Source organism: Anticarsia gemmatalis, chromosome 28 (assembly GCF_050436995.1).
Source record: "Anticarsia gemmatalis isolate Benzon Research Colony breed Stoneville strain chromosome 28, ilAntGemm2 primary, whole genome shotgun sequence".
In the NCBI taxonomy this organism is placed as follows: domain Eukaryota; kingdom Metazoa; phylum Arthropoda; class Insecta; order Lepidoptera; family Erebidae; genus Anticarsia; species Anticarsia gemmatalis.
In genome coordinates, this window is record NC_134772.1 from 4,472,541 (window position 1) to 4,498,337 (window position 25,797).

The 25,797-nt window shown below is 35.1% G+C and overlaps 2 protein-coding genes across 5 annotated transcripts in view; one reads left to right on the forward strand and one right to left on the reverse strand.

The window, feature by feature from the left end:
* LOC142984778 (osteomodulin-like) overlaps positions 1-25,797 on the reverse strand; it is a 443,673-nt gene that overhangs the window by 314,131 nt on the left and 103,745 nt on the right. The gene's annotated exons all lie outside the window — the stretch shown is intronic.
* Positions 1-25,797, forward strand: part of Syt7 (Synaptotagmin 7) — a 679,167-nt gene that overhangs the window by 276,403 nt on the left and 376,967 nt on the right. For all 4 annotated transcript variants that reach the window (XM_076132579.1, XM_076132586.1, XM_076132584.1 and 1 more), the window contains exon 3: positions 15,438-15,536. In XM_076132579.1, the coding sequence (XP_075988694.1) occupies positions 15,438-15,536 (99 nt within the window). The remainder of the gene's footprint in view (positions 1-15,437; positions 15,537-25,797) is intronic.

Below are 25,797 nucleotides of genomic sequence, written 5' to 3' on the forward strand. Positions count from 1 at the left end.
TTATGAGATCAATTTCCTGATTTATATACATAGTTGATACTACGGCAAAGTATATACATTTTGAACAAAACGCACCGATTGTCGGTCAATTGTAACTTTGCCTATCTGAGGGCAAAGTTGTGAATTATAGGCAAAGTTGGCAATGTTTGGAAGTTGGTACAAATATCTTTTTGTGATAAACTTTTGTAAAGACAGTTATTTTATTTTGTTAGAACATTGTATGTTGGGAATTGTAATGTTTGTTTGTGTTTAAAGCTTTTGAAGTAGGTACTTGTGGATCATTAAATAATTTGCCTCTTAGGGCGGGTACCCACTTTGTCGTGACGACAGCTAATCGTGTAGTTGTAAGTGTCGTGGCTTATATATTTAAATGCAGGTGTTCACATATAGAACGACACGACTTACTGTCGTCTATGACATTTTTGCAGTGACGACAGATTATCGTGACAATGGGGACGGCTAGCACGACAGTTACTAAACGATACATTCTTTTGACGACAAGCAATCGTTATATTGGGAACAGCTAGAGACGACAGTCGTCCAACGTGGGAACGCGCCCTTAGGCAGAATAAATACAACGTAAGAAAAAAACATTTTAGTCTAAAGAATTTACAGCATTAATACATACATAAAAAAATCACGCCTTTTGTCCAATAGGTGCAGGCAGCGATCAAAGAACGCCACTTAGTACGATCCTTACAAACTTCCCTTGCTACATTCACATCCATACATCTTGTCATACAGGGCCGCCGGTTACGAGTACTACACACCGAACTAACAAACTAACAAATAACACATAAAAATATCCTGACCTACATAACGGAAGTCGTAACACATGGGCGTATATTTATCGAATCATGCCAAACTATATCATTCTACCGGAGCTTGTGGCTAAGTAAGCTGCTTGCCGAGGTTGCTCTGTGGATGGGTGACCGTAACATACATATCAAGTTCCTCCAGGTTTTAGAAGGCACTTAAAATTGTGATGTAAAAGTTTTGCGTGGATGAATATGTGTGTATGTATGTATGTATGGTTGTTAGTTATTCTTTCACGAAAAAACTACAAAATGGATTTTCATGATAGGTATGTACACATATATATATAGTCCATAACTTAGTGTAATTCATTGGGTACTTTCCATCCCGTAAAATCTAGTCACGCGAACGAAGTCGCGGTCAGAAACAAGTTTTCAATTATAAAAAACACAAATATTTCAGCGTTGTAACAAAATAACAAATAACACATAATAATATCCTGACCTATATAACGGAAGTCGTAATACATAGGCGTATATTTTACGAATCATGCCACACTATATCATTCTACCGGAGCTTGTGGCTAAGTAAGCTGCTTGCCGAGGTTGCTCTGTGGATGGGTGACCATAACATACATACCGAGTTCCTCCGGGTTTTAGAAGGCACTTTAAATTGATGATGTAAAAGTTTTGCGTGGATGAATGAATGTATGTAAGTATGTATGATTGTTAATAATTATTTCACGAAAAAACTACAAAACGGATTTTCATGAAATCTACACATATAGAATACTAGCTTTTACCCGCGACTTCGTCCACCACCTGGTCATTTTCCCGGGGTGAAAATGTCCTTTCTCGGGTATCAAAATATCTCCAAATTTCATGCAAATTGGTTCAGTAGTTTAGGCGTGATTGAGTAACAGACAGACAGACAGACAGAGTTACTTTCGCATTTATAATATTAGTATGGATAACGTAGTTTAACATAGTATACTTTTTATCCCTAGTCACGCGGACAGAAGCTTGTTCTCAATGGTAGAAAATACATATTTCAGCGTTCTAACAAACTAACAAATAACACATAATAATATTCTGACCTACATAACGGAAGTCGTAATACATAGGCGTATATTTTACGAATCATTTCGAACTATATCATTCTATAGGAGCTTGTGGTTAAGTAACAATAGCTGCTTGCCGAGGTTGCTCTGTGGATGGGTGACCATAACATATATACCAAGTTCCTCCGGGTTTTAGAAGGCACTTTAAATTGTGATGTAAAAGTTTTGCGTGGATGAATATAATATATGTATGTATGTATGGTTGTTAGTTAATATTTACAAAAAAACTACAAAATGGATTTTTAAGAAATGTACACATGATTATAACCTAGTTTAACACATAAGATAGGTATTTTTTTTCCCGGAAAATCTAGTCACGCGGTTGAATTTGCGGGCACAAACTAGTTCCCAATTGTAAAAACACATACATTTCAGCATTCTAACAAGTAACAAATAACACATAATAACATCCTGACCTATATAACGGAAGTCGTAATACATAGGCGTATATTTTACGAATCATACCAAACTAGTAAAACAACTGGCACATAAATTTTCTTGCTGAATTGGTACTTAGAATAGGGGTGGCAGTTTGATTTTTATGAGCTGAATATTGTGTTTTCAGAATGTGTTAATTAAGGCACTTTTTAAATATCAGTGGGTTATATTTTGATTAATAACATCACGCATGTTGTAATCAAAAGTGTAGGCAGACGAGAATGTATGAAATAAATCCATATTTCGTTATTTAAAATGTTACTTCCATGTATGAGAAAGCGCTTAAAGTCTAAAAAAAAAATTAAAACACCCAGGAATCGAACCCTAGGCCTACCACTATACCCAGTCATATACATTACCACCCAAGACAGAAAATATATTCTGTATCTATTTTTTTCTTCATCTTGTAGGCACATATTATCATTTTCTTACAACTTTTTAAAATATTAAATAATAAGTGCTACTTTTTTCCCTGTTTCGTTCTAGCCTTCAGAAAGTCTTCAACTACTTGCGCCTATTTTCCCTTCTTTATAATTTGGATATCATATAAAAAATAAATACATTTTTACCCAAAACCTCACGAAAATTCCTAAAAAATTGTAGTAAAAATATTCCCTATTCAGTAACAACCCTATTTACCCAAACTTACTAAAACCCAATACCCATTTTCTCCACGACATCTACCGGTCAACTCTGTAATTAATGGCCGGCAAGTTTTCAACGGTCGCCAGATATCAAGATAAATGATAACCCACTGATCTTAGATTACCCTTACCCACTTTTACCCTTCAATAGCTTTTGATATTTATTACCCTTGTCGCGGGTATATTTTAAATACCAAGGAATCTTGTTTGAGAGATGTTTTTATTACCATACAAGTAACAAATGTATTTTTATCTAACGGAATGCACCTGTGGCGCGGTCAGTTGTGTATACGATTGCCGCGAAGTCTCAGGTTTGAATTCTATGTCGGACAAAGAATATTTCAGAATCATTTTGTAAAAAATGCTCCGAGTTTCAGAAAGCATTTAAAGCTTTTGGTCCTGCGCTTGACCTCCCAGTCCTCCCACTGGTCGTGATGGTTTAAGGGCTTTGAGATTGTACCTGTTTATTGTGCATACATTTGGAGACTTTAAATAAAGTCCAGCACAGTTGGATAGTTTCGGGGACAGGATATAGAAAAGTAATTAACAAAAGCAAAAGTTTAACCCAAAATGTTCACGCAAAATCAATTTATTTTGTCAATGATGTTAATTTAAATTTATTATACACTAAAACATTATATTAGGCACTAATTTGTTACCAACCAAATACGACATAGTGACGTCACATTTACTTATTTGTATATTAAAACGTGTTTTTGAAATTTCATAAAGAGTAGCTGATTTAACTATAGGTGCCGCCAAACAACGTGAACAATTTCGCTACATCTTAGTGAACGATTTTCAGGTCAGTTTAGGTATAATAGTTTTGCGCAAAGGCGAGGGCGTTTCAGCTCCGACCACCTGACTGGTATAACAGCCAACCAAGTGTCCTCTGCACTGGGTCTACATTCTGTTTAATTTTTAATACAGCAAATTATGTTCAAGTTGTTTGGCGACGTCTATACCCTATTATAAAGTAGGCTGTTTGTTCCGACCGTATTAGTAGCTTTGAGTCCCATCCTACACTCATGAAGGCTTGCCTTGATATGTGTGCTACGTGCCTTATACCCTTCGATATTGCGTACCCTTATCACGGGTAAAAATATTAGGTAAGACAGGCAACGTACAATTCGTTACGCCTAGAATTTGTGTTTATCTTATTCGAAACAGGGATTTTTCTAGAATAAGTTTCTTGTTATTGAAATTGGGTTTCGTATTCATAGTTAATACGGTTTGTAGCTTTTGTAAGCTGAAAAAAATGTTATCTTCGTTTTGTATGAATAAATGACAATCAAATTAATGAAAGTAAGAGATCTTTTTTCTTTGATTTTCATAATTATTTGCTTGATATGATTTTTTTACAACTCCCGCATTAAGAATCGCTCTTATATCAGATTTTCATACAAAATATCTCGATGAAAAGCCGGTATCGGTAATCAATAGTAATAGAGAATCGAGCTACAGTACCGCGAATCTCTACCGACAACCGGCTAGCTATCAAAAAACTTTGTATGACAATCAGCGCGTTCAGCGCCTCTAGCGGGCGTTGCAGAAAATATTTTGACAGTATATTTTAATGTCAAACTTTCGATTCTCGATGGTTCCAATTGTAGAGAATCGTGCTACAGAATGAAATTAATTATTATAATAATATCGCAAAACTAACTTTATATCAAAAACAACCTTTTTACCCTTTAAAAATTTGTAGACACATTAAATATATTTCGCTAGACACTTTTACAATAAACATTCAATAGTGAATACAACCATTTCGTAGCATCTTCAGTTATTGTAACACGTTGCTAAAGTTTGAACAAGTAGGTCACATCTACCTTAACACAGATACAGACTATTATATTAGGAACTGTAGACTATGACATACATTATTTGTTGGTACTAGAAACTCTATATATTAGGTCGGGGAAAAAGTCTTTTCGCATTACAGTATGTATGAACTGAAAATGACAGCCGGGACCCACAATTTAACGTGCCTTCCAAAACACGGACCAACTCGATATGTATAAGATGGTCACCCATCCACAAAACAACCTCGGCTCGTACCTTAACCTTAGAGATCGATCCGCGCGGCAGTTGTTAAAAAAGCCACGAGCTCTTCAATATGAATAACTAGCTGACCCGCGCAACTTCGCTTGCGTCATATAAAAGAGAATGGGTCATATTTTTCCCCGTTTTTCTAACATTTTTTACTGATACTCTACTCCTATTGGCCGTAGCGTGATGATATAGGTATAGCCTATAGCCTTTCTCGATAAATGGACTATCTGACACAAGAATTTTTCAAATCGGACCAGTAGTTCCTGAGATTAGCGCGTTCAAACAAGCAAGCGAACAAACAAACAAACAAACTCTTCAGCTTTATAATATTAGTATAGATGATAATCGAATAAGACTGTTCTTACACGGCTGTCACCCACTTAACACGCGTCGCTTCAATAGATGCACAAACCAATATACACTTAATTGATTCAGTTTGAAGAGCTGTTCAAAGGCCTAGTAACGTTATTGCACTGTTTAACATATAAATACAAGATTTCAGCTCAGTTCTCAATATAGTTCCATAGCCAGTTGCGCTTACCGTTCGGTAAACGATCTGTGGGTTAAGCAAACGTTGGCGCTGTCATTCCATAGATGGGTGACCGCATAGTGGTATTTGAACTGGGCGTCTCCGTGCTACGGAGAGCACGGAAATAGTCGGTCCCGGTTGTTGTCAATTAAGATAACAGTCGTTGAGCCAGTCAAAGGCCTTCGGGCGGCTTGAACAACTTGGACATTAAGTTGACCACTAACCATACGACGAGAGAGAGAGAGCTTAGTTCTGCCTAGTTGATTAACAAGCTTTGTTTACAGGTATGTGCATAAATCGGTTGATGTCTTGTTAAAAAATAATGAAGACTGCCTCTGTGGCGCGGTCGGTAGTGTATCCGACTGTTAATCAAGAGGTCTCGGGTTTGATCTCCGGTTCGGGCAAAGTGCTATTTTATTGAGCTTTTTGATTTTATATTAGAACATTTTTTAATAGTAGTCCAGAGTTTGGTAACGTGATCTACAAGTGCCAATAGACTTGTCCCCTATTACATGGGACTAACGAAACGTTGGATATTTGTGTATTTCATACACCTTTGGGTATTACATGCGTTATATTATATATGTATTTTTTATTTTTAATATTATTAGGAACCTGTCTATTACATAACCACCACATATTGTCATTTAAAACAGGCCTCTCGCAGGCAAATTTCTCATCACAGGAATCAAACTTTTGCCCCCATAATTAACACTACAGAACCAATATCTTCTCTATACAATGAATAAACAATAAATAAAATATACTAAGACCCACATCAAAACAACTTAATATAAAGTTCACAGAACATTTTGTTGTTTCCTTTAGACTAGTTGATAAATGTATGTCTCTAGGGTAGCAGGTTCAAGGCCGGCACGTACCTACTATATAGCTTTTGTTATTTACTTTATTATTGTTAAGTAACTAGCTGACTTTCTGCTTCGCTTACATAAAGAAATGTTATTTTAGAAAAAAAAGTAGCCTCTGTTTGATACAGGATCTTCAATCTTTATAGTAATTTTCATCAAAATCGGTTCAGCCGTTTAGACATGAAAATGTAACAGAAATACAGACAGATTAAGAAAATACAATATATATGTGTAATTAGGTACTACTTATTTATTGTGAACAACGGAGAATCACGGTTTGCTAAAAAAAACGTAAAGAATTGAGCACCTCCTTGTTTTTGTTGAGTTTTTTAAGGCGGTTGAATATCTGTTAAATATTAAACTACTGAATTCCTAGTTTTTGGGTTGCTAAAGTTACATTAAGGTTTGAAGTAAAAAAAGGAAAATTTATAGTCATATTAGTCACATACGTTTCAATGATCGGAAATCGAATTTGAAACATAAATATTGTGAAGCAACTCACTGAAAACCAAACTTAAGCCATTATATTATATACGAAACATCACAGAGATCTACCTACTACATAACTCTATCGTACGAGATAAGATCTGTGTTCCGTGCCAAGTGGAGCCGGCGCCGATTGTAAATGTATTATTGTATATGTATATTTGTATTTCACAGGTAAACTTAGTTGGCTTTCAAACTAGGTAGCTACTGAATGATTATATTTTTGTATTAGTAAGCTATGTATAAAAGAACTAGGTGACTGAATGACTTATAATTTTGCCTGTTTTTGTAAAATTTCTCGTTGCTTCTCCGCACCCAATGATCGTAGCGTGATGTTATATAGCCTAAGCCTTCCTCGATAAACACTCTATTCAATTAGTAGTTCCTGAAACTAGCGCGTAATAAACTTTTCAGCTTTATAATATTAGTATAGATAATCTATAATCTTCTTCTTCTAATCGTATGGTTAGTGGTCAACCTAGTGTCAAAGTTGTTCAAGCCGCCCGAAGGCCTTTGACGTGGCTTGATGACTGTTATCTTAACAGATGGTCCTGTTTGCCAAGATGTATGGATGTGATTGAAGCAAAGGAAATTTGTAAAGATCGTAATTGTAAAGTGGCGTTTTTCGGTCTCTGCTCATCCCTATGGGAAAAAGGCATGATATTATTATGTATGATTGTGTGTATGAGTTTAACAGAAAATCCGAGATATTAAAAAATATTATTTTCGTCTTCTTATCTTATGGTTAGTGATATATAACTTAATAAGCAATAAATAATCTGAATTTGAATTTGAATTTGAAAACCTGGTGTGTAAGTTGATCAAGTCAACCGAAGCCTTTGACGTGGCTTAACGACTGTTATCTTAATTGATAACCACCGGGGTCGACTTTTTACGTGCCCTCCGAAAACGGAGACGCTCTGCTGAAATACCACTATGCGGTTACCCATCTATTGAATGACCGCGCCAAGGTTTGCTTAACCCACAGATCGTTTACCGACCGGTGAGTGGACTACCGCTAGGACCGCTACTGGCTATGGGTGTCTTAAAAATATTTCATATTTAGTCAGACTACATCGTTGTCTAGATAGCTCTGAATATGAAACATTGTTCTGAATACTTTCGGCTAGACTATTTTTATTATCTGCAATAAGATTTCATCCTTGGCAAGATTTTTACTTAATACAATATAGGTACAGTACAATATAGTGGCTTAGTTAACAACTAGGCTTAGATCTTTAAGGTTATGCAACACTTGCTAAGGTTGTTGTGTGGATGGGTGACCATATTATACATATCGAGAAGTGTTTCCAAAGGCATGTCAAATGTGGGCCCTGGCTGAAATTTTTAAAGATCTTTGACAGTCGTTAACAGTAGTCAGAAGCTTCAAAGACTGACAACCAGTCTTACCGAAGGGTATTATAACCCAGGTCAATGGGTTGAAGAGATCCGATAGGCAGTCACTCCATGTAAAATACTGGTATCCAGCTGCATCCTGTAAAACTGAAAGCTGACTCCAATATAGGTGGAAGAAAGCTTAGGCTAATGATATAGCAGATTTGATTCCAACTTGTTATGGTTCTGTTCCGAAAAGGTTAAAACGGGCCCTATTACTAAGACTTCGCTGTGAGTCCGTCTGCCTATCACCGGGTTGTAGGTACCTATATGAACCATGATAGTAAGACAGTTGAAATTTCCAATCCTTTTTCTTTTTTTTCTCTCATTTGGTCAGTTTATTATGAACTAGCTGACCCGCGCAACTTCGCTTGCGTCACATAAGAGAGAATGGGTCATAATTTTCCCCGTTTTTGTAACATTTACTGGTACTCTGCTCCTTTTGGAATACTGAAATAATTTTTCAAATTGGACCAATAGTAATATAAATATAAAAAATATAAATATTCTTCTTATCTTATCTTTTAAAAAGACAACTCCCGCACTAAGAATTGCTCTTGTGTCGCGGGGACTTTTACAAACATACAAACAACGGACACAAAGTACAACCAGACCCGAAACAATTATTTGTGGGTCGCACAAATAATTGTCCCGTGTGGGAATCGAACCCACGACCTCCCGACGCAATGGTTGCGGCGTGGTGACCTAAACCACTGCGCCACGGAGGCAGTCAAAGATATTAATGGACAACTCACACACGGTCATTTGATTCCAAACTAAGCAGAGCTTGTACTATGGTAACCAAATAACTGATAAACATACTTATATACTTCTAAATACATACTTATATAGATACATTAACATCCAGGCTCAGAACAAATACTCGTGCTCATCACACAAAGATTTGTCCCGGGTGGGATTCGAACCCACCACACGCGGCGCTCCGGTTGTTGCGGCGAGGTGACCGCTTAAACCACTGCGCCAAACGTGCAGTTATATAATATTCCTATTTATTTATTTATTTATTTAGTTATATAATAGTTATATATATAATAGTTCCTGAGACTAGCGCGTTCAAACAAACAAACAATCAAACAAACGAAGACACAAACTCTTCAGCTTTATAATATTAGTATTGATGAGCCCCTAAATTTCTGAAAGATAAAATGATTAAACTTTTTACGTGAGCGCTGCCACGCAGGGCAGCTAGTATTCTACTGGCAGAGAAAGCTGCTTCTCTTTTGCTTTACAAGCAAAGCTGTGGGCAAAACCTAATGGTTCAATAAATCTTGAGTCTGCAGGGGTCATTTGACAGGCTGTCCTAATAGGTGTCGTGTTCAAATTTACATAATGGCTCCCGTGCATGCAATTTGCAAATTGGTGTCCAAGTTTTGGCGTTTCATAATAGTTTCAATTTTGCTTATTGGGTATGGAAAATTCTGTTATAGTAATTTTATTTGTACCTACTTTACTAAGTTGCTTTGCTCTTATTTTATTTGAATAAAAATAAATAGCCGAGTGGTAAGTTGGCACAAGTGGTCGCAGGTTCGAATCCGAGGCAACACACCAATGACTTTTCGAAGTTATGTGTGTATTAGAAATAATTATCACAATATGCTCCAAGCAACGGTGAAGGAATCATGAGGAAACCTTGCATGCCTGAGAGCTCTTTAGAACAATTCTTGAAGATCCCCAAGCCGCACTTGGCCATCGTGGAGGACTGAAGGCCTCATTCCGAAAGAAGACCCCTGCCAGCAGTAGGACACGCTGAATTTTGTCAAATACGATTAATTTTTTGGCGGTTTTATATTGATACAAAAAACCACGTAACCGATTGTAATCACAATTTAGCAAAAAGGTAATTCCTAGTCTTGTTTAATGCGTTGGACATTTTTAACACCGACAAATCATCCCAAGCCGGCAGCAACGTCTAGTAAATAGGTTATAAAGCCTACCATATCCTAACTTCGGGTTCATACGAGTAATAAAACCTCTGATAGGATTGTATAGATGACTAGCTGACCCGCGCAACTTCGTTTGCAACATAAGAGAGAATGCATCAAAATTTTCCCCGTTTTTGTTACATTTTTTACTCGTACTCTGGTCCTATTGGTCGAAGCGTGATGATATATAGCCTATAAGCTTTCCTCGATAAATGGGCTATCTAACACTGAAAGAATTTTTCAAATCGGACCAGTAGTTCCTGAGATTAGCGCGTTCAAACAAACAAACAAACTCTTCAGCTTTATAATATTAGTATATGTAGATACGAATTTTTACTCCGAAATATCAATCCAAGCCGGCAGCAACGACTGGTAAATAGGTTATAAAGCCTACCATATCCTAATTTCGGGTTCATACGAGTAATAAAACCTCTGATAGGTACGTACAGATGATCCCTGTTGAATTAAGTGCCAATATCGTTGAATTTGTGTAAATTAGCTCGCTGGTAATAAACGGGGCGTGTGCTCCGACAAATACCGTGTTGTACGTAATTCTTGAAGTTTGGTACAAGGTAGAGGCGAAAGCAGATTTCTAAAATAAAATTCCTCAATAATGTGGCTCTACTATATACATATATAATTATTATTGTAATTTTTTAAGCGTTGTATTAGCTGCAAATTTTGTCATAAAATATAGATTTTTTTTTAAAGGAGCTTGTGGCTAAGTATCGGGCGGATTGATCTCTGAAGTTAAGCTATGCTTGGCGTATTAAACATATCGAGTTTCTCCGAGTTTCGGAAAACACTTTAAATTGTAGATCCCGGTTGCAATTTTCAAAGGTCTCATCATTTCATCTTTGACAGTCGTTACCAGCAGATACAAGCTACAACTACTGTTAAGAAATATTCTAATATTAATTAGAAAAAACATTCTAGCCGACCCGGAAATCAAACCTGGGACCCCATGATCAGCAGTTAGTTATACAAACAACTGCACCGCAGAGACAATCAAAGAAAAATGCCTCCTCTTATGACTTGAACCATTCCCTATAAGCTAATATGGCCGTTCCGTGAACAACATCTGGCTCTGACGGTCCTTAACTACCAAATAACCCGGCTTTGTTTGTTCAAGCGCAAGGCTGTTCGGCTTAAAGTGTGGAAAAGAGCATCCTTGACTTTAAGACCTAAGGTACTTTTATGACAGGTTTCATGAGACTAAAAGAGAAATTTTGTTTCGGATTTCAGTTCTTGTTATAAAAAGGCAACTCCCGCACTAAGAATTGATCTTGTGTCGCGGGGACTTTTACAAACATACAAACAACGGACACAAAGCACAACCAGACCCGAAACAATTATTTGTGGATCGCACAAATAATTTCTCTGTATGGGAATCAAATCCACGACCTCCTGACACAATGGTATCGGCGTGGCGACCTAAACCACTGCGCCACGGAGGCAGGTTTTGGTTGTAGTGTTGAATAGGATACCCAAGAGGTACATATTCCCCGTACAAGACGTGAAAATGCAAGTGCGGAATAAAAATCGTTAAAATTTTGTGAACTAAACCACTAAACTGAATTATTTGTGGCTTGCATAAATAATTGTTCCGAGCGGGAATTGAACCCACAGCCTCTCGATACAATGAGCGGCGTGGCGACCTAAATCACTTTAGTTTCAAATAAAAATATATTTTATTATGGTAGGCATTTAATACGTCATGGTATATGAACAAAATTGACACTAATTACCAATACATAACAGTTACTTATTTTCTTACTATATAGGATACTGACCGTACTTTGCCCACCTAGGTTTACAAATTTAATAAAAATCCTGAAATTTATTGACTGAGCAACAAACATCGATCCATACATCCAAAATGTTATTACATAAAAACAAATTAATCTACTCATGTATTTTTTTTTAAAATGTATACATATTAAGTTTGTATGCCCCGTTAACAGAAAAACGCTTTTTAATAACTTCAAAATCAAAATCGCTACTGCTCATAACTTGGACCTCACCACGTAATTTTATACGGCGAGTGTGAAACTGTCATTGCCATCTGTTGCCAGTATCTTTCAAACAAGTTGAATAGTATAGCCTTTATGTTCAGACTGAAATTAAGGCTGGATTTTTAGATATTAATCCTCTATCCTCTATCCTCTATCCTCTATCCTCTATACTAATAAAGCTGAAGAGTTTGTTTGTTTGAACGCGCTAATCTCAGGAACTACTGGTCCGATTTTAAAAAGTATTTCACTGTTAGATAGCCCATTTACCGAGGAAGGCTATAGGCTATATATCATCACGCTATGACCAATAGGAGCAGAGTACCAGTAAAAAATGTTACAAAAACGGGAAAGATTATGATACATTCTCTATCTATTAGTCCAGTATTTTGCATCTCTATTTATAAAATCTGTTTGTCTGCCTGGCAAGGCTTAACGAATATTTATCATCAAATTTTCACCAAGAATAATATAAATCCACTGAAAAATAGCTGTTTGTTTGTTTGTTTGTTTGTTTGTTTGTCGTATGGTTAGTGGTCAACCTAGTGTCAAAGTTGTTCAAGCCGCCCGGGAGGCCTTTGACGTGGCTTAACGAATGTAATCTTATTAGACAACAACCGGGACCGACTTTTAGCGTGCCCTCCGAAGCACGGAGACGCCCAGTTAAAATACCACTATACGGTCACCCATCTATGGAATGACCGCGCCAATGGTTGCTTAACCCACAGATCGTTTACCGACCGGTGAGCGCAACTGGCTATGGGCGCCTTAAAAAAAGGCTGTAGTTTTGAGCAAATGGATAAAAACCCTTGCACTGTACCACACATTCTCGTACTAATATAATTCAATATGCGTCGTGCAACGATAGAGGTTATTACATATTAAAGCGTAATATCGTGAAATAATTTACATTGGCATTTAATAAACTGCATTATATTCCATTCTAGTTATATTTATTACTAGCTGACCCGTATGGTTTTCCTACATGTAACTTAATAAATACCAAACATCTTTTCTTCTTCTTCTTATCGTATGGTTAGTGGTCAACCTGGTGTCAAAGTTGTTTAAGCCGCCAGAAGGCCTTTGACGTGGCTTGACGACTGTTATTTTAATAGACAACAACCGGGACCGACTTTTTACGTGCCCTCCGAAGCACGGAGACGCCCAGTTCAAATACCACTATACGGTCACCCATCTATGGAATGACCGCGCCAAGGTTTGCTTAACCCACAGATCGTTTACCGACCGGTGTGCGCAACTGGCTATGGGCGCCTCAACATATTTTTTGAATACTAATGATATATGTCATACATAATCATACATACTATTAGGTCGGCGAAAAGACTTTTTCCCCGACCTAATAGTGTAATATACTTTGGAAACTGTTGTAAATATGTATATATTATGTATCAAAGTATACTAAAACTATTATAGACAGAAATGTATTAAAATGGTACTAAAAAATCGTTGTAAAGTGTTAGTGATTTGTTTTTAATATTAGGTCGGGGAAAAAGTCTCTTCGCATTATAGTATGTATGAACTTGTAATTACATCTTTTCTCTACACAAAAAAGCTCGATATTTGGGAACCTCACGAGCTCACTGAAAGAAACCTAATGAACTCATTTGTCATTTTTGAAGCCAAAGTGATTTTATTACAAGTTCATCCTACTATAACGAAAAGACTTTTTCCCCGACCTAATATAACTCAAAGGTGACTGACATAGTGATCTATCAACACACAGCCCAAACCACGGAACGGAGGCTCTTGAAGCCAAAGAGATTTTATTACAAGTTCATACATAGAAAAGACTTTTTCCCCGATCTAATAAATTAAAATGGTGTTTGACCTTCTGGGGGTCTGTAAACTAATAAGGTTAAAAACGTATATAGGCTTATTATGCTAGTGTTCCATATAATTTTAAGTTAGAATCTGCACTCCCCAACTCAACTTCCACTGCGCTTAATTACATTGTCAGTTTAGCAAAGCCGTCGTGAGTGAAAAACCGTGTTGAAATACACATGAGCACGGGAGAGCTTGTCTCCTAAATGATATAGATTTGAAACGGAGAGTAGGAAATAGTGTCTAGGTATTGGATAAAGGATTTTCTAATCTATACTTACTAATATTATAAAGCTGAAGAGTTTGTTTGTTTGATTGTTTGTTTGTTTGAACGCGCTAATCTCGGGAACTACTGGTCCGATTTGAGAAATTCTTTCAGTGTTAGATAGCCCATTTATCGAGGAAGGCTATAGGTTATATATCGTCACGCTACGACCAATAGGAGCAGAGTACCAGTGAAAAATGTTACAAAAACGGGGAAAATTATGATTCTCTTATGTGACGCAAGCGAAGTTGCGCGGGTCAGCTAGTGGTATTATAAATATATAGGAAAGCTTGTTTGAAATACACATGAGTACGGGAGAGCTTGTCTCCTAAATAATATAGATTTGAAGCGGAGAGTAGGAAACAGTGTCTAGGCATTGGATAGAGGATTTTCTAATGGTATTTATAGAAAAGCTTGTTTATCGAACTGCGTGCCTATGTTGAGGAATAAAATTGATTATTCCGAAACTGATAATGAGATTTTAGTAATCATTAAAATTGAGAAATGATATTAATTGTAATTTATTTATGATATTGATATTATTTATTTACATTATCCTAATCAGTGTCTTGAATAATTTCCATCCGTTTTATTACTTTATTGTTAGGTGTATGGATAAAAATAAACAGCTTTGATTATAAAACGTTTGGTTAAATAAGGTAATTAATTATTATTCAAGATAACAATAATAAAAACATACAGCACAGACCTAAGCTTGAATCTTTGTTGTATTTTTGGTACAAACGCCATCTGTTGGGTGGTGTCAAAACGTGTCTTGCGTTGTGAATGCTACGACACGTCTGTTTTAAATTCGGATGTAAGTTGCAAGATGAAATGTAGAGGGCACTGTTCTCAATTAATTATTTTTGAATTCATAAATTTGCAGCTACAATATGTAATTTATTCTATATTAATCATTATGTGTCGTATTGAGAAACATTCTTAGAATTATTTCTGCAAGGAGTCTTGGGCCTATTTAACTGACCATCTATTTCAAGTTAAAGTAATTATAATTATAGATATGTAATTCCGCGATGTAATTCAAACAAATGTATTCAAAATTATTTTTCTCTATTTCTGCAGGGCTGACCAATCATCGGACGGCGGGAGAGAGAAGAGTACCAACAGATTGAATGGTTTCCTCAATCTAAAGACACCCCTGATCAGCACCAAAACTCTGGGGTAAGTGTTTATTTATTAAATATCTGCTACTTTAAATAAAGCGCTCTTTTTGTTACAGGTTTTAATAATCAACTATATTTTAGTGTTACGCCATCTAGTTTTAACTTAATAAAACTTGATGCATATTTTACACGACGTGTTTACAACCACTTTTCATAGATGGCTCTGTATCATAGTTTAATTTTCAGGTGAAAATAATTTATGCTGTGATTTGTTGTTACATACTTTTATTGTAAATGAATTTTAACGGAAAAGAGATTAATGCGCTTTTTGAGTATAAAATGAGATCGGCCTAGATTGGATAGATATATTTCACGTTTTTAATGGAGTGCGAATTCGGTGACGCAACGATTACGGCGTCATTTCGTTCCGTCATCTGCATTTCTTGTCTATGTTTCTTGTATTTACGTTTGTAACAACAAGCCGCTATACAGATAAGGAATGTTGTTATATTCAGACACTCGTAGTACAATGGTGCGTTCTCCAACTATAATTATTTATTTTCTTTTTAAATAATATTAAAATAGGCAATTGTCTCCCATCTTACTTAATGATAAGTGGCTATGAAGACGAGGAAATTACATGCCTATGCAAAAAACTATTTATACTGCTTTAGAAAGTTCAGGGATTGTAATTATCGGGAAAATATACTCACACACTTTAACTTCTTGAACCAGAAAAAAACTGTTTAAGCGTTCAGTTCGACACTTTGGCTTTGGTATATTAACAAAAAAATGAGAATTTTCTTTCTGCGTCTTGCAGTCCGATAGAATAATAATATTTTAATCAAGTTATAAGATAAAATCACGCTCAAATCAATTCCCCAGTACCGGGAAAATATAGTATTTCGTATGAAAACAGAAATAATACGTAAATATTATGAGTAATAATGGGAATGGAATCATCGGGGCTTGTCAATCACACGGTACGTCATATCAATTCTGAGGTTTTATTTCTTTTGCCTCCGAGTTTTTGTGTGGGATTTGCGATAAGAGGCAGCGGGGTGAATTTGCGAAGAATTTCTCATAAAGGTGTGTTTTTATGACTGTTAAATTCGATATATTATTTGTATGCATAAGAGATTTTTTTGATTTCATAATTCATACTGTTTTTTTTTCTGAAAGGAAGATGCTTTTGAAAGAAGCTTATAAAAGTCTTGTCTTAACGTTTATAATAAGCTACAATTTTAGGTAATTTAAGCTAATAATGTTTTTTTGGATGATTTATTTTCGGTTAATACCTCAACGTTAATTTACATAAAATAATTTAAAGTGCATAAACGCTGCATTTTCTATTGCGATTCCTAGTAATTCTAGCTGTGTTAGGCAGCTGGGTATCTTAAAAGTTGTTTAATAAATCTGACTTTACTAAACTGTGTTGGTTTCATATTTCCACTTTCAAGCATTACTCAACCTAGGTTTACTAGGTTAGATGAAACCGCTTACTCCAATAACCTTTTCTTAACTGGGTTGGGTTAACATTTTCACTCTAAAGCATTACACAACATAGGTTATATAAATTCGCTCAATCCTACAACTTGTACCACAACAAAACTTCAGTGAACCGTGCCACCGTGTCGCGCACCTTCTACATAACGTTTATATATCAAGTACATATATACATAATATTATATATTGTTTGTTGACAACTCAGAGTATGCGGCAAATTGACGACTTATTTGAATATACGTGAAAAATTTTGCGTAAATTTTGTTTTGGGAAGAGCTTCTGTTTTCTGAATTTAATAATTTTGCAATGCTCATAGTTCTGTATATTACTGGAGGGTTTAAAGGCACGGATTTTAGCCAAAAATATGCCTATACCCTGGATGTAATCTATTATGCTGCAAAGTTTCAACTAAAGCGCTTTAGTATATTATTAGCTGTTGATCACAGTAAGACTTTTCAAATCAAAAGAATAATATAATCAAGAATGGGCAATTTCAACTAAAATAAGTAGAATCTTTACAGCAAAGAATTAATGCTCTCCAAGGACGCGAAGGTATAGGTAATTATATATTATGTATTTGCTATGGCTTTTTACAAATTCTGGATTTAAATAGACAGAGTACTAGATTACCTTATAGAAAAGCTGCATTTTTAAGCAAAAGTAAACTTCTCAGCATTAATTAGTATTAGAAAATATTAATTACTTTTAAAAATTTCAAACTACTTTTTGTAACCTGCTAAACTACAAAATTAGGCACTGAGTTTTTAACATATATCTACATTATTTATACCTCTAAATAGCCTAATTAAGTACCTAATTAACCCTAATTACTCCCCACACCAAATTAAAGGACATAACGTTTATCTCAAACCAAACAGGGGTAACAAACCTTTGGTATTTTATTTTCTTTTTTTTTCCGCCTGTTTTCCTTAGCAAAATTAATCTTGTTGGGCCAGTAATTAACTGGGAGTGCTGTGTCATTGTGCCTTTTTGTGACCCCTGATTGTGAAGGAATTAGGTTCGAAATGCGATTGATTATTTGTTAGTTAGTGCGAAATTCTTGAGATTTATTTCGTTGTGGCAAGAAATATAATATTGAAGCTATAATAGGTAGTTAATATTACTTGGCCGGTGTACAATTTAAAGTAAGCAATTCTTGGTGAGGTCAATATAGAGATCGGTGGTTGGACAGAAATGGAACTTGTGTGTGAATAGGAGAATCATTTGCAGTATTATATCATAATTTACTATTTGTGAATTAATATTTATTTATATATTAGTTCAGGTTGGAAATTACTTCCTTCAGAGAAATTGAATACACAAAAAATGTGACCTAACTAACTTAACAACTAAACGTATTTGGGACCTAAATTAAATGATTATAAGTTTTATTTTTTGTCGTTAGTCTTAAATAGTACTTAGTTTAACTATACGTATTAAAGGGTATATCTTAATTAAATAAATAATAGTTTTGTTCTTTATGTTCTAATCAATAAATATTAACTAAATACTTTGCAAGTAATCAAACTCCGACCTACTTTTGGAAATACACATACTTTATTACACCACTGTTTGCAATTCTAGATCCATGTAATGTGTACGAATACATACTGCAATGCTATTTCAATAGAAATTGGAAAACCTCTTTTGAACTTTGCTCGGACGGGAAATCGAAGGATTGATTTAATATCAGATTACGGAGTCATAAGTTATTAAATAATTCATGACGTGTTGCAGCCGCTAGCGCCATCTGTTATCGGGTGCGCTAGTTTTATTTATAAGGAAGTTAGTGTGAAATTCGATTAGGAGTTTCATTTGCAACAAAAAAATATTATAACCAGGCCGTTACAAACGTTTAAACTACGTCATGATCAAAAGAATGAAATTAATGTGACACTGTGTAAGTGCGAGCGAGAGACTGCGATAAAATGACATGACTCCATTCGCACGTTTCAAATAGCCCGGGTATAGTACCTAATCTTTGTTATTTTTGTGAGTAAACTATTATATTTTCTGGTAAACTTGTTACTTTTGAAAATTAAATTTGCCTATGTAGGAGCACGATACTCTACTACTGAAACCATCGAGTATCGAGAGTTTGACATTTAAAATGTACTGCCAAAATAGTTTCTCCGACGCCCGCTAGAGGCGCTGAACCGATTGTCATTCCAAATTTTTCAATACTGGTAGAGAAAACGCGGTACTGTGACACTGGTTTTCACCGTGTGTCATAAAAAAATCATTTCAGATGATATATATGTATAATGTATAGTAGTACGAATGAAGCAAAAGAAGTTTGCCATAGCATAGAACCATTTTGTTTTATCGTGAAAAGCAATTTTGACTTGATAATTTATTTGCTATACCCTATAATCGAAATACAATTTACTATCAAAGTATTTCATCAACACCTTTTGAACTACATATTATTATCATCAAAATAAATTACAACACACAACCACAAAAGACTATTATTACTACACATCTATTGTATTTCTATCTTGATAGTCTAGGCTATAAATAATATATGAGCTGTCTATAATAGAAGATCAGAAGATTCCGATAAACCGCTGATAAAAGTATGATATTTATGATACTAGAATTTTTTGTCTTTCAAGATGTTTCCGTTCTGTGCCTCGATTCTCTACTACTATCGACTCCCGACAACCGAACTGTCATCGAGAAATTTTGTATGAAAATCTGATCAGCGCCTCTGACGGGTGTCGTAGAAAACATTTTGGCAGTACATTCTAATTGTCAATATTTCGATAGCTAGCCGGTTGTCGGTAGTCGATAGTGGTAGAGAATCGAGGTACTGAGGTTAAGCGTTAAGTAGGTTCGAAAGGAACATTATCTTAATCACTAGCTGACCCGCGCAACTTCGCTTGCGGCACATAAGAGAGAATGGGTCAAAATTTTCCCCGTTTTTGTAACATTTTTTTTGCTACTCTGCTCTTATTGGTCGTAGCGTGATGATATATAGCCTATAGCCTTTCTCGATAAATGGGCTATCTAACACTGAAAGAATTTTTAAAATCGGACCAGTAGTTCCCGAGATTAGCGCGTTCAAAAAAACAAACAAACTTCTCAGCTTTATAATATTAGTATAGATTTATGATACTAGAAGTAGGTATTGTCTTTCAAGATTTTTCCGTTCTGAGGTTAAATTATAAGTAGGTTCGAAAGGAAAATTATCTTAATCATTATAAATGTGACTTAAACTATGTCAGTCTGTCTATATGTCTGTGGTAGGTTTTATCACTATATTTTCCGTTCACCGTTGTGTTTATTTATTCTTTTACTCCCGCACTAAGTATTGCTTTTGTGTCGCGGGTACAAACAAACATACAAACAACGGACCCAAAGCAATACCAGACCCGAAAAAAATATTAGTGGATCGCACAAATAATTGTTGCTTGCGGGAATGGAACCCACGACCTCCCGTCGCAATAGTAGTGGCGAAGTGACCTTCCACTGCGCCAGTGTAGTAAAATAAGTGATGATTGTCTGTAATACACATCTACGAGTATACTAATATTATAAAGCTGAAGAGTTCGTTTGTTTGTTTTATCGCGCTAATTTCAGGAACTACTGTTTCGAATTGATTTTTTTTTTGTCTTGAATAGACCATTTATCGAGGAATGCTTTAGGCTATTTAATATCACGCTACGGCCACTAGGAGCGGTGCAGCAACGAAAAATGTTACAAAAACGGGGAAAATTGTGACCCATTCTCTCTTATTTGACGCAAGCGAAGCTGCGCGGGTCAGCTAGTATGTTATAACTTTGATTAATTTGTTTTATCAGATGTGAACCATCAAAAACAACCAAACAACAACAAACCAACCAATAGCGTGAGAGGCGAAATTTTCTACCATTTTAACTACAGCTACGATGTAATCTTTCACCAATACCCACAAAGCCTTTGACTATTTGACTTCGAAATTAAGATTCCTGAATTTCAGCAGCTTTCGTCGATCAATTATTGTAATGAAGTGAATTAGCATTGAAGATGTATGACTATCTGATTCAAGACTTCAACTGACTATGAATTTTATATCAGCTAAGAAACTGTTCAGAGCTGTCTTCTTCTTCTTATCGTATGGTTAGTGGTCAACCTAGTGTCAAAGTTGTTCAAGCCCGAAGGCCTTTGACGTGGCTTAACGACTGTCATCGTAGTAGATAACAACCGGGACCGACTTTTAACGTGCCCTCCGAAGCACGGAGACGCCCAGTTCGAATACCACTATGCGGTCACCCATCTATGGAATAACCACGCTAAGGGTTGCTTAACCCACAGATCGTTTACCGACCAGTGAGCGCAACTGGCTAGAGTGTTAACATGCCTTCTGAGACACGAAGGAACTCGGTATGTATGTAAAATATAGTCACCCATCCACAGAATAACCTCGGCAAGCGTAGCTTAACCTCAGTGATTGATCCGCGTGGCTCTTGTTAATTATCGCCGAACTCGTTTTCTTGTTATTTTTACTATGTTATTTATGGGGACAAAACCAGAGGGGCTATCAGTTGACAACTATTTGAAAGCCACTATGCTATACGAGTACATTGTTTTCTCTCTTAGATTATAAGGATATACGTATAACATACGTAACGTCAAAGCAGCAATGTACTGATTAGTGACCATCAATTCGACGTACATTAGTTGTCTGTTGAGGAGTACTCTGTTAGTTAGTGTTAGCCGACTCCAACATAGTTGAAAAAACGGCTAGGCTGATTGAGTATAACCACGTAAAACGACAACTCTGAGGGAAAATTTTCACCAAGAATTATCCAATAACTTTCCCAACCCTTCCTAAGCTGTTTTATTTAAACATTTTGAAAAGTACACCCCGAAAACGATGTATCTCGAAACTGCAACAGGAATTTTACAAATTTGAACCTTGTGTTGCTGAAAAAGGGGTTGAAATTTGTATAGCAGGGATTTGAAAACTGAATTAAATATAAGGAAACGCGATAATTTATGTAAAATCTTCGGTTACGGTTTCAAATAAACTGGTAAGGTAATACCAAGATTAAAGGGCTTAGTGATTTTCCTTTCAAAAATAATATTATAGGCTCAAATTTTCAAATTATAATAATAATTAATAACTGTGAGGGATAATTTTATTTGAACGTCTTAACCCATATCTTCCCACCGCCCCATTTAAGGTGCACTTATATTTTACACGATAAAACCTGTATGTTAACAATTAACGATAAATTTTATAATTTTATTATATACTAGACATCTTTGCGGTTAATCTAGTAGTAATTGGCAGGGATTGTGGTCATTCGTATTTTTTTTATAAAATTCCGAGTTTGGTCAATTTCGAGCAACACGAGTGGCAGGAAAAGGTATGTAATAACTATTATATTTATTATTCATAATTTTAGTGGGGCGATGTTTTGGTAAGTAATAAGGTTATATTATCAGGTAATAATAGTAACATAAAGTTATTTCATTTTTTATGTGAATTTTACAATGTTCTTTTGAACGCCCCATTTGAGGTGCGTTGGGAACAGAAGGCACCATGATAATTTGTTTGAACAATTTTATTGGAACATAGTTTATATAAAATTTAGAGTTATTACTTTTGTTTTTTTTAGTTACAGGTTGAATGTCAGTGAATTTTATCAGCTTTAGAAGACGATAACATTACAATTTCAGCTAATATTTATATCACGCCACCTGAAAATGATGATTTGAGTGACGAAAATAGTGGAAGCAAGGATGTAGGGGCGATTTGTAATCTTGCGCGTCGCTAATTGTTGGCTGAAGCCGAAGTTCGACGTACGGTTTCATCATCAGAAGTTCAGAAGTTATGTGGTAAGGCAATGTGGTCGACTGTTTGACGTCAAGGGGAAAGGCGAAGCGGTGAAGACCCCTATTTGATCCGATATGTCTGCTGCGCCCCTAAGAAAGCTAAGACTATGATCAAGAGGAAGGAAAGGATCATTATATTATCAAAACGGAACTCAAATTTGGTGTCGTGAATGCCACAAAAGCCTAATTTTAGGAGCCGCTAATGAAGGGTTTGCGTAATTTTTCGCACATTGCCTGCAATATTGCCTCACAATTCACTATTTTTTGTTTTACTGATTTCTTTTTCATTTATTTATTTATTATTTAATATGATTACTTGTAATTTAATCTATTGGTTTGATATTCCATAAATAAAAGTGATATAACATAACAACAGGTAATTTTTTCTCTATACATATACCAGTGGCATATTATCCCAACGCCCCATTTAAGGTGCGGTACTGAATTTCAGTTACCCTACAACCCCAAAAAATTTGACGCCTATTTTTGTTTTATTGAAAGGCTACTTTAAATAAATGTGTAAAGAAAACAATGTATTTTTGAATATTTATTGCTTTGGGAAGATATGGGTTAAAATGTATTTTGGTCTCTGCCTATTTCTATAGGAAAAAAGGCGTGATATTATGTATCTATGTAAATGTGAGAAACGGAGATGGCGGGATGACCTGGATGCGTTCCTGGATGGATAGCTAGACGCAACAATCGACCGAGGGGACTGGAAACTCAGGGGAGAGCCCTTTGCTCAACAGTGGGACATAGAAACAGGCTAATAACAAAATAAGTAAAAACAATGTAAATGTTTATTTACTTGGCCTTCGTAGTGATCTATTTCCAATACATATGTACATACAAAACATTACACACATTATATACCCGAAGGTGTAAGAAATACATAAATGGGATAAATGGGAATAATAAATGGGACATTGTAAAACGGGCCACAGGTAATGAACGACCTAAGGAATACATAGAAAAAATAATGAATGATGGTATTACAATTACATCAGGTTCGGATATATCAGAAATATTCAACAATTTCTTCATTGATGTCGTGGAAAGTTCTTTAGATACTGCACATATTAATTCCAATAGCATAAATATTGAAAATAATGAACGTAGTATATTTCTTGAACCTACCGATACTAATGAAATATTTAATATAATTAAGTCCTTAAGGAACACAAAATCATCAGGTTACGATAACATTACAACAGAAATTATAAAACTCGTTTCTCCATTTATATGTCAACCTCTGTCCCATATTATCAATAACTCATTAGAGCAAGGTTGTTTCCCTGATCGATTAAAACTTTCCATTATTAAACCTCTCCACAAAAAAGGTTCCAAAATCGATAAAAATAACTATAGACCTATAGCACTGATACCAGTTATATCAAAAATATGGGAAAAGGTTATGTACAAAAGATTAATTACTTTTATTGAAAAATATGATATACTCACTGAAGAACAATGCGGATTTAGGAAAGGCAAATCTACAACGCTCGCAACTTTTAATTTGGTTAACACAGTTTTGAATAACATCAACTCTAAATTGCAAACTTGTGTTCTTTTCTTAGATTTGAGTAAGGCATTTGATCATGTTAGCCATTCAATATTATTATCAAAATTAGAAAATTATGGGATAAGAGGTATAGCTTTAAAATGGTTTCAATCATACTTACAGGACAGAAAACAGATTACTAGAGTTACAAAATTTAATAATACTACAAATACCCTCGAAAATTTTGATTCAAACTATAGACACAATCATTCTGGGGTTCCACAAGGAAGCATCCTGGGACCACTACTATTTCTACTGTATATAAACGACCTTCCCAAAGCAGTAGCTCAACATGACTGTGTCTTGTTTGCAGATGATACCTCAATAATCATCACTTCCAAAGATGAAGAAAAATTTGAAACTAATATTAATAATGCATTAAAAGATATAATAACATGGTTAGACTTAAATAATTTAAAAATTAACATAGGAAAAACTAACATAATTAACTTCAAAACACAAAAAAGTAGCAACAAAGAGCTAAATATAATCAATCAAAATATCAATCAATTACAAAGTACTACATTCTTGGGTATTATTATCGACCAACACTTAAAATGGACTGAACACATTGCCAGCATCTGTAAAAAAATTAACAAATTTGTCTTCGCATTAAAAAAAGTAAAAGAAACCACTTCCATGCATGCTTCACTGATGGCTTATCATGCATATGTTTGTTCTATAATTCGCTATTGTATAGTTGTGTGGGGACATTCAATAGATAGTATAAGGATATTTGTAGCACAAAAGAAATGTGTACGTGCAATATTTAACTTGGAATGGCATGAATCTTGTAAGCCTATATTTAAAACACACAATCTTTTAACAGTACCCAGTATTTATATTTATGAAACAGCTAAATTTGTAAAATATAACACTCACCTTTTTGAAGTGAAAAATAACAACAATAAACGAACAGTCACCCATTCATATTTAAAATTACCAGTGCCCAGACTTGAAATGATCCGACATAGTTGTGTATATATGGCGCCATTAATATATAATTCTATACCAAAAAGTATAACGGAATTACCGTATAATAAATTTTGTATTTCACTGCACAAATGGCTGGTACAGGAATGTTTCTACTCTATAAATGATTTTCTAAAGAAATACGCCACTCAATCTTACCATTTTACTAACACTTTGTAAGGAAAAATATTATTCTTTATACCCTCGATTTGTGTAGGTGTTATATGTATAAAAAATAAGTTTAAAAATGTTTAGAATATATTTAATTTAAGTTTAAGTTTTATATAATGTTTAATGCCTAATATTTGCATGTCTTAATGACAAAATATGTGATACTGTATTGTTTTGATAACCAACTCTTGTACCATATTTTCTGCGAATAAAAATAATTTGAATTTGAATTTGAATACACTCACGTTTCACCATTAACAATGTTAGTCCCATGTAATAGGGG